Source organism: Prionailurus viverrinus, chromosome B3 (assembly GCF_022837055.1).
Source record: "Prionailurus viverrinus isolate Anna chromosome B3, UM_Priviv_1.0, whole genome shotgun sequence".
NCBI classification, from domain to species: Eukaryota; Metazoa; Chordata; class Mammalia; order Carnivora; family Felidae; genus Prionailurus; species Prionailurus viverrinus.
In genome coordinates, this window is record NC_062566.1 from 36,772,893 (window position 1) to 36,789,602 (window position 16,710).

At 36.6% G+C, this 16,710-nt stretch overlaps 1 protein-coding gene across 5 annotated transcripts in view; it reads right to left on the reverse strand.

Moving 5' to 3' along the window:
• The window catches only part of USP3 (ubiquitin specific peptidase 3), a 105,759-nt gene that overhangs the window by 20,049 nt on the left and 69,000 nt on the right, over window positions 1-16,710 (reverse strand). For 4 of the 5 annotated variants that reach the window (XM_047861951.1, XM_047861949.1, XM_047861952.1 and 1 more), the window contains 4 exons: window positions 14,891-15,037; window positions 14,174-14,218; window positions 11,468-11,574; window positions 11,245-11,325 (listed from right to left, as the gene is read on the reverse strand). In XM_047861951.1, coding sequence (XP_047717907.1) covers window positions 11,245-11,325; window positions 11,468-11,574; window positions 14,174-14,218; window positions 14,891-15,037 — 380 coding nt within the window. The remainder of the gene's footprint in view (window positions 1-11,244; window positions 11,326-11,467; window positions 11,575-14,173; window positions 14,219-14,890; window positions 15,038-16,710) is intronic. The other variant, XM_047861950.1, reaches the window with a different exon arrangement.

The window sequence follows — 16,710 nt, forward strand, 5'->3', positions numbered from 1 at the left end:
ACTTTATATCTTTCTTAATTACTACATAGCATTATTTATTAAATTTACAATTTATTAAACTAGTGGGCACATAAAACTGTTTCTGATCTCTGCAATAACAAAGAATGCTTCAAGGACATCTTTTTACAGGTTTCATTGTCCACATTCACAAGTAAAATTACTTTTTAAGGAAATGCTCACTGAAAATGATCACTGTCCTCCCAAACCAGCAATTTACATTGACCCCAATATGTGACAGTGTCCACTCTCCAAAACCTTTACTAACAATGAATATTACCTATCTTTGTCATTTTGAACAATTCTGCTTTATGTACACTTTCTTGAATATGTGAGACAATGCATTTTCATATGTTAAATCAACTGTTTGCAATTCTCTTCCTATTCATATACTTTACTCAAGTACTTTCTCACAGGTCATCTCCTTTTCCACTTTGTTTATGGTGTCTTTCACCATTACGCAGTTAAATTTATGAATATTTTCCTTTATGGGTTCTGGCCTTGGTGAAAGCTCTCCCTTACAACAAGATCCAAAAAAAGCTTGCCGATAGAGTCCTGTGGTTTTATTTTTCATATTAAATTTTTTAAGTTTTTTTATTATTTGAGAGAGAGACCAGGGGAGGGGCAGAGAGAGGGAGAGAAAGAAAGCCCAAGCATGCTTCGCGGTGTCAGTACAGAGCCGAATGGATTCAAACTCAACCATGAAATCATGTGTTGGACACTTAACCAACAGAGCCACCCAGGTGCCCCTCATACTAAATCTTGAAACCTTGTATTAATTTGAGAAAACACAGGAATTAGGGATGAAATTAATGTTTTAATTTTCATTTTCACTCACACTATCTATTGACTTTCTTTTCTGCACTGATTTGAAATTTTTTCTTTGCTATATAATTCCCATATATAAGCATTTCTGCACTAGTACCTGCTAAATTAGTACATCTAGGACATTTTCTACCTCATCTCTAACCTGTTTCCTCATCTTCATTTAAAAAACTTTTTAAGCACCTCTTAAGAATTTTTCTGCTTACAGGAGAACTTTTGAGCAAATTAGAATAAATTTAGGGAATAATTTGGGGGATAACTGACATCTCTACCATTTCATATTGGGTCTTCCCATCCAAGAATAGGACATGGCTCTGTTTATTAAGACTTTTAATCTGTTCTTGTATAAAGTTTTATAATGTTCTTCACCTAGGTCTTAAATATTTTTCAATAAAGATTTTACTGCTACTGTGAACAGGATCTTCTGCTATGTATAGTAAAGCAATTGTTTTTTTGCCTACTTTTTAAATATTTATTTTGAGAGAGCACAAACTCATTCTTGAGTGGGGGAATGGGAGAAAGAGAATCCCAAATAGTCTCTGTGCCTGACATGGGTGGAGCTCAATCTCCCTTATCTGAATCGTGAGAACATGATTTGAGCCGAAATCCAACTGAAACACCCAGGGACCCCTTGCCTATTTATTATTTGGCTGCCTTATTAAACTTTTTAGCTCCATGTTTAGAACTTATCAAAATAATACCTGTTTTTTAAAAAATGGACAGTTTTAGAAAAACAAGTCTCCTACCCAGGGCTGCTCTTCAGGGATAGCTATTAAACATTCTCTCATAATTTCCAACTAATTTTCTTGAAATGTTCGCAGCGTCTAACCAGTTCATCTGCAAATGTTGACAATTTGGTCTTTCCTCGTCCTTATTTTTATTTTCCTTGTCTAATGCCTTGTCCCTCAGTGGCAGGACTCCTGGCTGCTTCCACACTGTAATGGAAAATCCTTAGTGCTTCACTGTTAACTATGAAGATCACTGACAGCTTTTGATAATCTCCATCAAATTAACATTTTTATTCCTTGCTTACTAAGAGTCAGTAAAAGGTTTTTTTCCTTCTTTAATCAGCGATGTATTTGGAATTGTATCAAACCCTATTTGGGCGTTTTTATCTTCTCCCATTAAATTATATTTTCCAATATTTCATCTGCAGGGGCATAAGGCAGGCTCGCCAGAGCAGGCTGCCCCAAGATAGGCCACTTTGAATTTTTTTTTTTTTTTTTTTGAGAGTGCAAGTGGAGGGGAAGGGCAGAGGGGAAGAGAGAGAGGGAGGGAGAGAATCTTAAGCAGGCTCCACACTCAGTGCAGAGTCCAACATGGGGGTTGATTCCCATGACCCTGGGATCATGACCTGAGCCAAAATCAAGAGTCTGACACAAATGACTGAGCCACCCAGGTGCCCCAATTTTTTTTTTTTTTAAGATGGGCCACTTTAACATGAACATTATTTTGAGTTAAAGCAAACAAAACCCAGCAGGTTCAGCAGGCTCAGGAAAAGCTCTTTACCTCCCCCTCAACTGCCAGCTCACCAGGAAGAGATTCCTCTTTAAGAAACTTATGTGCCTAAATAACAGGACAATCTTTGTTTTACAAACATCTCTTCTCCCCTTTGATCCTCAGACCCCCACCCCTCTCCTTAGCTCGTGGAAGCCTCATGTTGGTCCTCAGGATTTCAAGTCTGTGTGGATTCCCTGTACATACCTAAATTTGATTTTCCCCAGTTAATCTATCTTGAGTCAATTTGGTTCTTTGCCCAGAGAGAAGGACTTTGAAGGGCAGAGGAAATTCTTCTTCAACAGTTGACATAGTCAGTAGGATACTTTAATTCACTAGACACCACTGCAACGGAGATCCTTGGGATATCTGACATACACCCGGCAGAAGGTAAGATTTCTTACCCTGTCAACCTCCCAAAATCTCTATCTGCAGAGTCCAGTACACCAAAAGTGGTGAGAGTCCTCACTCTTGCTAAGTTAAATTAGCAGTAGAAAATATTGGTGGAACCTAGTTCCTCAGGCTAAGCAACTCTGGTTAAATTTGGCAGAGTCCTCTTTTGGTTACTGATCCATTTCCTCCAAAAAAAAGTTGTTGGGATTTTCTGTTTGTGTTTTAAGTCATTTGTCATATGAACTTTGAATATGCACATAAGGTAAAGACTGTTGCTAAGGGACATCTTGGAAGCTAAAGCCCCAAAACTGGTGGGCACAGATCAAGCACTTAAAAGCTATTAATTAGAGTGCTGTCTCAAGAAGACTCTTGTGATAGGTAAGCTGATCACAGAACAGGTTAGATTGACACTAGGTTTACCCACTAGCCTCAAGCAAACTTCCTTGCAAAAGGTACATTGCAATACAACACACAGTCCCCAAACCTACAGCACATCCCTTCTAGGTATTCATGTGGCTCCAAGAAACCCAAATAGAAGATATTTTTTCTTTCATCTCATTCTGTATCCTAAAAGGGTAGCCTCATGGCCAGTGGAATAGACTGGGGATTGGACTCTCCCTCTGGCCAAGCCAGCTCTCAGGGGTGTTTGTCATGGGAGGTCCCACCCCCTTATAATCTTTGTCATCTCGGGCACCTGGGTGGCTCAGTCATTAAGCATCTGACTTTGGCTCAGGTTATGATCTCACAGTTCACAACTTTGAGTTGTGCTTTGGGTAAGCTCCTGCTCTGCTTCAGGTGAGCCCCACTTCTCTCTCTCTCTCTGCCCCTCCTGGGATTCTCTCTCTCTCTCTCACAAAAAAAAAAAAGTGATTGTCATCTCAGTCACCATTGCCTGTTCATGCTGGCAAGTCCCAGTCCATCAGCACCTGCCCAGTGTCACAGATTAGCAGGCTGTGACTGGAGGAATCTTGTGTTTTTCTGGGAGACCAGAGAACCTGTTTTTACTATCCTTACCACCTGTGAAATGAATGCCTTTGCTTTCTTAGACTAATTTTGGGAGCAGATTGTTAGATCATGGGGGCTGTATCATCTATGCCCTTTTTGGATGCTTCTTGCTTCTTTGGTTCAGCCATTAAAAGGTTAATTGGAGTCACTGTTAATAGATCCTACTCATAGATGGTCTTTAAATTGGTTATATTTAAAGGAAAGACACTCTGTATAGAGAGATCTCAATGGTCTTATTAGAGAACAGTGAGGCTTAGGGACTCCCTTGACAAGCTGAACAGAAATCAGGCCTAAGACTTAAAAATAGATGTCCACATCTAATGTAAAATCCCCTTAAAATCTGGCCTCATCTACCTGTTTTAACCTCCTTTTCCTACCAAGAATTACAGGCAGCTAAATCTCTGGGTTCAAAGAATACATGTTGCTAATGTAGAGGCTGAAAGCCAGGTAATAAATTTGACAAAAGCACTTGAGACTGGCAATAAGGCTTGCTTTGCTCCTACCTTGCAGGGCTCTGTAAGCACGCTCTGTTAGCTTGAGGCATTCCTTTGCAATACACTTTGCAGATGTATCCTAGACCCCCTTCACAAAGAAAAGAAGACCAAACTTTCTCCCAGGCCCTCACACAAATGATCTGCACAAGACCAGCATTCAGGGGCTAACAGAAGACTGAATTATGTATGCTGCAAGAAGGCTTTTGTTAAATTGCTTGATAAGGACTTTACTACATCTGTCGATTCCCATTTTAGTTAAAAAAATTAAAAAAAGGGGAGAGGGGGGTTAATTTAAAAAGGCAAGCCAATCCCTTGATATTCTGACTGTAATCCAGTCCTTTGGGAATTAGAAACAGTTGGCTTACAAACCTCTACAAAACCAGAAATGCAACTCTAGTATCAAGTCAAATCCCAGCTATTTTTACCAATCCCTAAAGCTCGCCTATTCCCCTCAAAATGTTGGTAGCTATTTATTATAAAAGATCAGGATACTGGAACAAAATTGTCCTATACTTAAAACAATAATAGTAAGTTTTAAATCGCAACTGCCCTGAAACTCTAAACAAATTTTTTTCTTTATATTATTTTTTTTAATGTTTATTTATTTACTTTGAGAGAACGTGAGCAGGAGAGGGGGAGAGAGAAACCCAAGCAGGCTCCTCGCTGTCAGCACAGAGCCCAGTGCGGGGCTCTATCTCACAAACTGTGAAATCATGACCTGAGTCAAAATCAAGAGTTGGACACTTAGCCAACTACCCAGGCACCCCTAAAATTATAAATTTCATCATGTCTTTAAACACAGTTCACAGTCACCTGAGACTGAAGAAAAAATAAAAGACCTTTTTAAAATGCATACTGCTAAAATGTCTTGTGCCCAGATTCCAGCACCTCTGGTAATAGGCAGATATGCTCCAGATTTCCATTTTGGAGAAAACTTGGGATTCTTTGTGATCTAAGTTTTCTGTCCGCATCTTCTCTAGGACCTAAAAGCCATTCCTTTGAAATACAAACTTCAGGGAAGTTTGTAAATAAAGGGCAATTGGGCCTTAAATGTCCTCTCCACAAATTATTAGTAAAAACAAAAGCTATAATATTTTGTCTCTTGACTGGTTTGAAGCCAAGCACTTGTAAGTACTGGGAATTCCAAAACTCAGAAAGACAGAAACTAACCCAAATGTTTTCCCAATTCGCATGATCTGGGAAATTTTCAGTACGAAAGCTAATTTAAAGTTGGTTTAACTAAAAAACATGTCTTTAGAGTTAGCATGAAATGTAAGACTGTCATCCTACCTGTGTTTACTGAAAGTCAAGTAAGTTCACCTCTGAAAATTTATCAGGAAAAAAAAAATATTGATTTTTGTCTAATGCTTCATGAAGTTTTCTGGGAATTGTTAAGAACAAGCAAACAGATGTAAATAAGATAAAAAGATTCGTAGGTAAACTTTTAGTTTCCCAAATCCCTGAAACCAAGTTAAATGATGGGTTAAGTGAAATTTATTGAATATCTAGGTCATTTCCAAATAAAGTAAAATAAAACCATAAGTACTGAACATAGGTTAATTTATTTTTGTCTTCTTATAGAGAAACTAAAACAGAAGTCTGTTAGTAAACCTAGTTTTTTACTGAAAAACTGTTTTCAGAAATTATGAAATGTATTCACAAATTCGCCATTCTAAAAAATACTGTTTAACTTCATAGTTGCTTACCACTTAGTTTTCACTAGAAACAAATAAATGTAATTAAGACTACTAGAAACAATAAGAGAATTCCATATGGAAGGAAAGAAAGATATGTGGTTTTTGTAGAAAAAAGTATGAGGGATAGGAATACATTTTTTTGTTTAGGGAAAAGAAAATTTTGTCGTAAAGGGAGACTGTTTTTTTAAAGAGGGGAAAACTTAAGAAGTGAATATAAAAGAGGTTTCAGAAGGTTTATGGGAAAGGAATTTTATATATGATCGGTACTGGCTAAGATTAGGATAAACTTAAGTTTTAGTTTTTCTCTTTGCTAAAAGACCAAGGTTTTCTTAAACATAAACAAATGTTTTTGTTTTTAATCTTTAAAGGTAATCTGCCTAGAAAAGAGAAAATGATCACAGAATGCTTATTTACCAAGTCTTTGATTATTTAAGAAAACGGGAGTCTAGTTAGTGTTAAAAAAGCTAAATTTTGCTCACAACTATGTGAGGTTCTATATTTGCCTTTGAAATCTTTTACTGTCACTTTGGTTAAATAGATAATTATTGTTTCATAACGATCTGTGATCCTAATATGAAGTCTTTTGACCACAATGTAAGGTGTTCGAGAGTGGTCCTAGAATATTTCAAAGTTTTTGTGAGAAATTAAACTAATTAGGTATGTTAAATTATGTGGGAAATGTTGTCAAATATCTTACATAAAACCCCTAGCACCCTGATGTCCGAGTATGTTATTATGTGTTGTGTGTCACAGAAATAACCAAATTTCCTTGTCCTCTACAGTGTAATGAACTCTGATACAGTCACTGTTTTACTCTGATGGTACTGTAGATGTGCCTTATCTTCAGTGAGACTCACATAAAGAACTCTAAGTATAGGTTTCTGATAAGCTTAAGATCATAAAATTGAATTCTTACCATGAAACTGGTAAGAATTTCTGAACTAGGAGAAAAACTGGATTCAACCCAAAACAAGAATTAATGACATAGAAATGAAAGAACTGAAAAGGGTAATTTGAAATTTTATGACTTTTTATTTACCACATTGCTGACTTTCTAAAATGCTTTGTTTTTCTAGATTAAAAAAAAAAAACTTTTTCTCTTAAATGACTTAGAGCAATCTGATAGAATACTACCACTGGAACAAATTGAAACTTGCATCTTTTTCTCTACCTGAACCCTCCAGAATTCGGAAACTCTCAGTAAGTATTCTTATAATTATTTGCACAAGTTCAATTCTGTTCTCCTTGTAACAGGACACAATTGGAAACACTGGTTATATAACCAAGGCTTTGACTGGAATGTCACATTTGATACACGCATAAATTCAGATATGACCAGACAGCTTTAAGGAGCCAATAAAGCCCCTCAGAGATATCAATTTAGTACCTTGCTTACAGAGTTCCCAGCAGCCTTACCAGGTGAGTAAATGTTGTTAATTCCTGACAAGTACAGGAACCTCAGGATATTTTGGGGACCTCAGGAAGAGAGGAATTCACCCAAATCTATAGGTATTGCAGAAGTTGTGATGATGTTTTGTTGGGGATCTGGTCTCAAGAGGCTGTTAAAGCTTCAACCTAGAAAAAGCTCCAGGCAAAGCAGGTTTTATTGCTATTCCTGCTGCACTTATATAAGTGATCAGGCCACGTTTTTTTGAAACTAGATTTTACAAACAAATGAGTTATTAATTTGGCTCTCTACAAAAGGTGATTATAGAGTAAATAGGTTTCAGTAACATACCTATTAGATTCTAATACTGTTCATTATAATCTAGACTAGATCCTGATTTCTTCTAGTTTCCTACGATGCCTAGCTATAACTCTCCACAAACATCTTTTATTTTTGTCCCAACCTTCTACATTGAGTTCATCTGAGAACTAAAACTGCCCTTTCCCCTGAAGCCCTCCAAATTAAATATGAATAAATTTATGTAAACCTCAGAGAAATAAACACATCAGCATATACAGGCACTCTTCATGCCTTTTGCTCTGTGGGCCATTCAAAAAGATCACCAGAGACATTCAAACTACAAACCAGAGAAAATCTGTCAGACTGCCACTGCACTGAAGACGCTTTAAGCTTGACATCTAGGAATCTTCTCAACTGGCTACCCTCAAAACTCAGACACCAGCTTAAAATTTGATCTAATCACTAACTGCTCTGTGTGTTTCCACAGAAATGCCTCTTATTTAATACCTGATTGCTTGAACTATAGTTCAAGGCCTAACTCTGAGAACACACTTGCATCATGCCCCCCAAAATGAGTTTAACTGAACTGATCTACTGACCAGGACTGGTTCAACCAGACAGAACAATCAACCGGCTCAATTTTAATGTGTGAAACTTGAGGGAAGTTTCAGAGGAGGAAACTGCAGGTGCCCAGGGCAGGCAGCCCCAAAGACAGGCCACTTTGGCATGAACATTCGTTGTTTAAGTTAAAATTCAGGAAAAGCTCTTAACCTTTCCCTCAACTGCCTAAATTTACATTGGAAAGGCGAGCCTGTACCATGAACAAGAGATACATCTTTACTGAAGAAACTTCCCTATGTAACAGGACCACCTTTATTTTCCAAACATTTCCTCTCACCTTCCTGCTAATATTCCTTACCCTCCTACCCCTCTCCTTACCTCATGTTGCTTGTCTTCAGAATTTCATGGCTGTGTGCATTCCCCATACATAAGATATTAAATTTGGTTTTCTCCTGCTAATCTGTCTCAAGTCAATTTGGTTTTTAGTCCACCTAGGACTTTGATGGCCAGAAGAAATGCTTCCTTCCCAATATATCAGTCCTGCACTGCTGGAAAAATCCTACCTGATCTCTTTATGTTATTGTACTACAGTACTAAATTCTATTAGCTAATATTTTATGTAGGATTCTTTGGTCTATAATAATATCTTTCCTTTTTGATGCCATCGTTGTGAGATTTTAGAACTGGGGTTATTTTAGCTTCTCATAATATGCATGCTTTCAGTTATATAATTTCAAATTCCAGGGATCTTTCTCACCATATTTTTCCTTTCTATGAAAACTAATCTTATCAATTAACATTCCAGAAACCACACAAGGAATCCTTGCATAAAGCATGTAAAAGCGTGTGAAAGGTAATCACATCTCCATCTGTTTAATAAAGAAATGCATATCGACTAAAATTCATCACATTCTGGATGTCCCAAGAAAAGTAGTACCTTTAATTGATAACAGTGGTACACAGAAAGAATGAGGAGATACCCAACTCTACCGTCTAGTTTTTTAAGTCAACAGTAAGCTCTTTAATAAAATAAAAATCAAGTCTGAAAATTCAAAGGAAAACCAGCTGAGAATACAGGAAACCTGTTTCCAGCCAAACCCTAAACCCCTCAGGATGGTCTGGGCCCCCTGAAGCTAAATCCCAATCAAATCAGATTTCAGGGAGTCTATGCCAAGAAAAATACCACTTGGGAAGTAAGGCAGATGCCATTTGCCACTTGTTTATAGTACCAATCAACCACTTAAGCTATGTCATACACTCTCTGCTCCTGGACAGTCTCCAGAGAGTAAGGTCTTTGAGTATTACAGCATTCTGGAATAGGTAGTAAGTGAAATGCCAGAGGGGACTATAATCATGTATACAACCAATTCAGGATAGGGGCACACAGTGCAGAAGGAAGGTAAGAAGCCTGAACAAACCAGGGTCTCTGGGTTTCCAAGATCATCTGGACTTACTGGGTTTTGTTAAACGTTAGGAAATACTGTTCAAATATATATTCACATATTTGTACTAAAGAACATTTGTGGGTTTTTCTTAACTAATGTCAGCATTATTACTGTTCTCACTGAAGGAGTTATAAAATAAGCCATGTCCAGTTTAGATAACCAGACTTTGACAATAACTAATAATTTCTCACTGCTTTCCTCGCTAAATGATCAAATGTTTGTCTTATGATTAAGTTAGCTTGTGCTCCCATGCCATCAATATAAAGAGAAAATAATCTGACATTTGATACCAAGTACACTGTGGTATTTTTGAAACCTGTAACCATGTCTTTTAGAGGGAAGAGGAGATGGGATTTGCTTAAATTTCTTCTGTTCAAAAGAGACCATCAATACTGTTGCAAAGGTGAGGAACTGAAAGCATCTACAAAATGTTCTCATACCCAGTTTCTTCCCTGTCTCACAGGAGTCCAGTGTCTTGGACAGCCACCCCGAGAGATTTCAACATACTACCTGAGGAACAGGGCTACAAGCACCTATGCTGCTCCTTTTTTAACAAAACTAGATGCTGCCCAATGTACCTGACACAGACAAGCCTGCCCCTCCCCCAACAGTTATTTTTACTAGGTGATGGTGGTGGTGGTTTTACTCTTTTCTACTTGGATAATTTGATTCTAGAGCACTACTGCCCAGTAGAACTTCAAGCAACAATGGAAATATTCTCCATCTGTGCTAATACAGTAGCCACTAGTCACATGTGGTTATTGATCACCTAAGCAAATGAATTTTTAATTTTAATTTACATTTTTACCAACCACCTATGTGGTATGACTTCACCACAGTGGACATTGTAGTTATAGACCAATTAGAATTTTCTGTAGGAAAACTCTGTGTGTGTGTATATGTGTGTGTATATATATAAATGGATATATATAATATATAAAACACTAAACATAAAATATATAAAAATCCTTATGACAACGCTCCCTAGAACAGCTGAAAGAAAAAAAGAATTACTTTCAGTGAACAGACAATTCAGGGTATAAATTGTTATTTGCCTTCAGTGTAGAGTTACTTAATCAAAGAACACACACTAGGCCCTCTTTCTCCTATCTTAGTTTCTTTTTATGATCAGTGAGAACAACTAGTCACTTTAGTAACTGGTCAGAAATCAGTCTTTGGCCTTGACTAAAGTAGTTAACACTCATCAAAGAAAAAATCTGTTCCAAATCTCATAGTCCTGCTTTCAAAATCAAGGCCTCAGGCTTAACCAACAGATGTAGCATCAATAGATTTCTAAAACTTAGTCACAGAAAAGAATAACACCCTAACTTAAAAAAATTTAGCTGAGTGTTCTTTCCTTCTATGGATACTAGTGGTATATCCACAAAATGAATTCTATTTCATTAGGTCAGAAACTGTTACTCTCAATTTTAAATCAGTATTAAAGAAAAAGGTGAGAAATACCTTATGTCTGATTTAGTATCTCTGGCACACATTCTTTTGTTTGATAGAAAAAGACATTCAGGTTTGACTTTTGTTATAACACAAGTTCATTAAAGCAATTAACATCAGAGCACATGTAGATGGAGTTTATAAGTCTATTCAGGTGGAAAAACAATTCTACAACATTAAAGTATCTTTACCTCGTAATGAACAAACTGGTCCATTTTCTTGATTCTTAGAGCGCTTATTTCTGAACTGACTTGGAATATCTAATGAAAGGTCTTAAAAGGAAATAGGAAAACAGCTGTTAAAGGTACATACCACACTCAAAAAAGAATTTCAAAAACTGGCATATTTGTACATTTATCTCTTTACGGTCATTTTAATACATTATTTTATCTCTACATGCCAAGTATGTCTTACCTAGGAATGGATCAAACTTTCTAGATTCTGTCCCACATATGAGGCAGTTAACCTCATTCTGGAGAATACCTCCGAATATAGCTGTGACAACCGTAGATGCTCCATTTCTAAAGAAAATCACCACAGAGGAAAATACCTCAGTAAAAAATGGAAAATATGTACAAAGCTCCCCTTTGGGGAAATATGTCATTTATTTAACAGATATTAAATATTTTATTTAAATTATGAAATACAAACACTTTAACGCTATAGAGATATCTACCAAATAAAAGGTTTAAGCCACTGCCCCCCCTTCCCCCACTATCACTTCCAATTCCACTGATTTCTCCAAAAGTCACTAACCCTGGACATTTGTCATTACTAACAGATCACGCACATGCCTATACTCAGGACAAGAGGACCCCTTTACCCACAAATATATCCCTCAGAAAAAAGGGAAACCACCTTATATTCAAATTTTTGCAAAGTCTCTCATATGGAGCTCTCTCAATTACTTTGAATAACTTCACTCAGGGATGGTTTTAGATTTTTTACATGGCCAACTGTCAGGCTGAGGAAAAAAAGGTAAAGAAATTTAATACATAGTAATTACTGATGGAGGTATGACTTCACAGTTGAAGGCTAGATGTTACCATCAACAAGCCTTTTAAAAAGCTCACTTAAAATAATACTGTAATTTCCTTGCTGAGATCAAGAATATAGGTTGAGAATGATTAAACAAAAAACCAAAACCAATAGCCCTAAAGTACTTAACTTTTTGTGCTTCAGCTTCATCATATGTCCCACAGGAATAACATCTACCTACCTCAGAGGCCTGGTGAAGATGAAATGGGAGTCTACACAGTGCTTTCAGACAAGTGCTTACCAAAAAGCCTTCAAATTATTTCAAGGCTTTTCTACTGGCATAATAATTAGGCTCATACCTGCATTTTGCTTTTTTTTTTTTCAAAATATATGTCTTGAACACGTACCTCACTCTCTTTGACAGCAGTATGGCATGCCACAGTACGAACACGTAATAGACGCAAGAACCACCAAGAAAGTACACCATGAAAGCAGGATTAGCAAACACTTAGAGAGCACTTAATCTATGCTGAACTACATTCAAAGTACTTTCCATGTATTAAATCAATTCATCTGCAAAACAACTCTATGAGGTAGATACAATTATTCCCACTTCAGAGACCAGGAAGCTGAGGTCCAACTTGGCCCAGGGTCACACAGCTGATCTGGTGTGAGCAGATGCTCTTAACACTATGCTCCTTTTCTTAATTTAACCAATATAATGTAGTGGCTTTTCAGGTGGTTTCAACTATTTGCTATCATTGATAGTACCTACCACAAACACTTGTGTATTATTAACCTTTGTGCACTTAAATATGCAGTTAAGTCAGTAAATGCTCCTTTTCTGCTGATAGCAATTTTAGGTGGTTTCTGTCACTTGCAAGCAGTAATACTTCTAACATACGTAACCGTACTTTCTGATTTGCTCCAAAATTAAACCCACTGCAACAATGAGACAGACAAAACCTACTTGAGCAATTATATTATTTTAAATGTTGGCTTCCTTTTCCACAGAAAGGCTTCTGTTCCTTACTGGCAAAGAAATACACTGTTGCTTCACCTTTTTTAAAGTTTTTCATAAGATATCTAGATTTAGTAAATTAAAAAAGGGAAGATACATTGGAACTATGGGACATAAAGCCACTTCAGGTTTCAGGTGGAATATCTATTTCATAAATAAAGGACTATGACCTTTTCATACTGATGTTCTCATACAATGACACCCTTAGTTAAAATGGAAACTGCTTTATTTCTTCCACTGAGAAAAGGATACTAATCAAGTCTTGACTATGCGATGTGTATGGCATTAAATGATTTAAAACAAGATTCATAAATAATTTCAAAACTGCTTTCCCATTTATTATAACTGTGTTATAAGAGTGTTTAAATATTAGCTACTTGGACAGCCTCACACCGCTAGCGTCCTTTATGTTGGCAGTAATGATTTTCTGTGTACTAAAAAGAACACGTCTGTCATTTATTTCTACCATTCCCGCCTTCAGCAGGGCTGGATGTGTTTACACAAGTAAACAGTGCAGAGGAGACCTTTTTTACAGTTTTAGCAAATATGATGCTTAGATCCTGAAATGATAATTTTCTTCTTTTTGTTCGTAACTCACTAATGGAACTTACAATTACTACTCTTTAAAATATCAAGAAAAGATTGAGCTAATGCTGAAAACTCATCAGTTACTAGAAGATCATCCTAGGACTATTAGACATTGTGACTCCCATGAGGGTGCCTTGGGCATCAAATAAAATAAAAACATATACCCTCTCACCTCACACAGACTATCCTTGATAAAGGCCCAGTTCAATATTCTTAGTGTATGAAATTCCATCATAAAATACAAAGCAGAAGTTGTCACTTAATACTACTGTCAACTTGGTGCTAGCATCAAGAAGAGTTCTACCAGGTCACAGATCCCTCCCTTTCTGTACTGGATTCTAACTGGAATCATAGCCAGTAGGACCCAGAGAGCCAAACACTTTGAAAAGCATGGCAATTCAAATGGTTGCCCTTCTCTGATACATCCAGATTAGCTATGAGGCTGCTCTGTCATTATAAGGACCCTAACTCCAAATTAAATCAGATTTGTGAATTGCAAGGCAATACTATAGTGACCCCCATATATTACTTACTCTTTTCCTTCTGTCTCTAGGGAGTTTGTCTTGTAAATCCCTTTCCTGCACAGGTCAATACAAAAAATTTGTCTTGTAAATCCCTTTCTGACACAGGTCAATTCAAAAAAATTTGAACAAAAGGAGACTACACTTAAACAAAATCAGCCTGAAATAACAGCAAATCATCCCAACCTCAAGCAAAATAAACTTTCTAATCTCAATGTATATTTTGGGGTTTTAGTACCCGGGAAAACAATCTAAAAGGTTTGTTTTATTCCTACTGACAGGCAAGAAAAATTCTGAGAACTTACAAAGGCCTCAATTTCATTCAAGAACAAATGTAAGGAAAATTTACATTCAAAATATTTTAAGCCTTTGTTTCTACTGAATAAATATAATTATTTTAGTAAAGAAAATTAAGTCTCCCAAACATTATTCAATACATTTGGCAAGGAATTTTTAAATGCTAAATTGTACAAAATATTTTCTGTTCTTTTTCATATTTTAAAATATACCAAAAACAATCGGTACTACACCAAGAAGCAAGTACAGAATGCCTCTGGTATGGAAGCAGGAGGCACATGCTCACCCACTTGTTACTAAATTCGAGTGCCCAAAAATTTCACCAAAGATCCAGGAAAACTCTCCACCTTCCATTACAAAGCTAATAAATAGTAACACCAACAGAAATGTCTGAGGTCCTCCTAAAAACAAAAGAAGAAAACTACATCTTACATGCAACATTTGTTACTTCCAGACAGAGCAGAATTCTCCTGCAGAATTGCTGAGCGGGAAACGCCATTGAAACCGCCCTGGAGTTCCAGGTGCAGGTGGTCCAAAAGGTATCGCATGAATTCATGGGCATCCTGTTGCTGATAGCCCCTAAAGCAAAAAGAAACAACCGTCACTGGGGAGGCTCCACCTGCCCAGCCAAACATTCAGGAAGGCAAAGCGTTGTGAAGGGCTGCAGTCCCACCTCAGAGCACAGTCCCCCCACTTGCCCCAGGTTTTACTTCTCTTCAGGGAGAATTTCTAAAATTTCTCTATGAGGAACAATTCTCCTAAAACAAGTGTGAAAACACAGAACATTAGAGCTAACTGGGCTTGCAGTGATCTCAACTGAACTCACTTTAGAGATGAAAACCGAGGGGGCAAGAAAAGGGGTGTATGACGTGCCTAAGTTCTATAACAAAGGACTTACAGAGATGGGACGAACTCTAACCCATGTCTCCTAGATGGACTCCGAGCTTTCCCACTATCACACATGGCCTCTCTAGAAGATGCTCAAATGTTAAAAGTGTCACATGTTGCCCTCACCAGAAAATTAGGTCTAAACTACCGTTATAAGAGATAAGGAATTTAAAACTATTTTTTTAGATTGAAAGATACTAATTTTTTAACTTTCTAAAGAGTCTATACTTCGTTCCTAATCTCTGATTCAAAAGACATTTTTTAAATAAATACTCTAAAAAATGCATTGACTCATATACAATTATGCTCTAGCCTAAAACTTGAATATAAGCAGCAACATATTCTTATTTCTTGTACTATATTCAGACAGGAAATTGTATGGAATTCTGATACTAATATAGACCATGACAAGTGAACAGTACTGAAGGCAGACAGAAAATGAAGCTGGTACAGTTGAAGATTATAGAGGTTAACGTACATAAAATAATCAAGCAATGATACACATACAAAGTACTTTAAAACACTATGGGTAGAAAACATTTCTGACTACAGTTTGCTAGCATGGAGGTTCTTTTTATCTTTTAAATCACAAGTTTTTCTGGCTTGGTCTTGAGTCAAAACTTCCACCACTCTTCTAGGCAGTGGTTCCACAAACAGATTTCTTTCAAGCAGAGTTTCCCTCAATATATATTTTCCTCCTTTCCCTAAAATTTCTCCTGGAAATCATAAATTATTGAAAACATCTACCCAACCAATGCAACGTAAGTCAGAAGTCACTTGACCACTATAGCTTTAACTGATCTGTTCAGCAACTAAGTATCAATATATGTTCAAGGATTTCTTCTAAGACTTCTATAAACAAAAATGTTAAAATTCAGTCAAAAGTATTCCAAGTTGGTAGTTCTTTTACATATCTATGGAGGTGCTTTAAACTTTTTCATCATAACATCCAATTTTTTTTATGACTCAAAGTTAAGATTAGTATCTCAGATCATATGTGAAATTCTATCACATATAAAACAGTTTTATTCTCTCACCAAAATAAACTAATCTCTAATCATTTTTCTCAAATGGGTCATGAAAACCAGTACTTTGTAGTTATGTTGATTTGTTCTTTCATCAAACACATATCCATTCCTTTTTAAAAAACAATCTTCCTAATGTACATTCATGAACGCTTCCCAACACACCATGATTCTCTTTTCTTATATAAAAGCACATTATTTTCAAACACTTCCCTTACCATTAGGAACATTTTTTTTTTTTAATTTTTTTTTTTTCGACGTTTTTTATTTATTTTTGGGACAGAGAGAGACAGAGCATGAACGGGGGAGGGGCAGAGAGAGAGGGAGACACAGAATCGG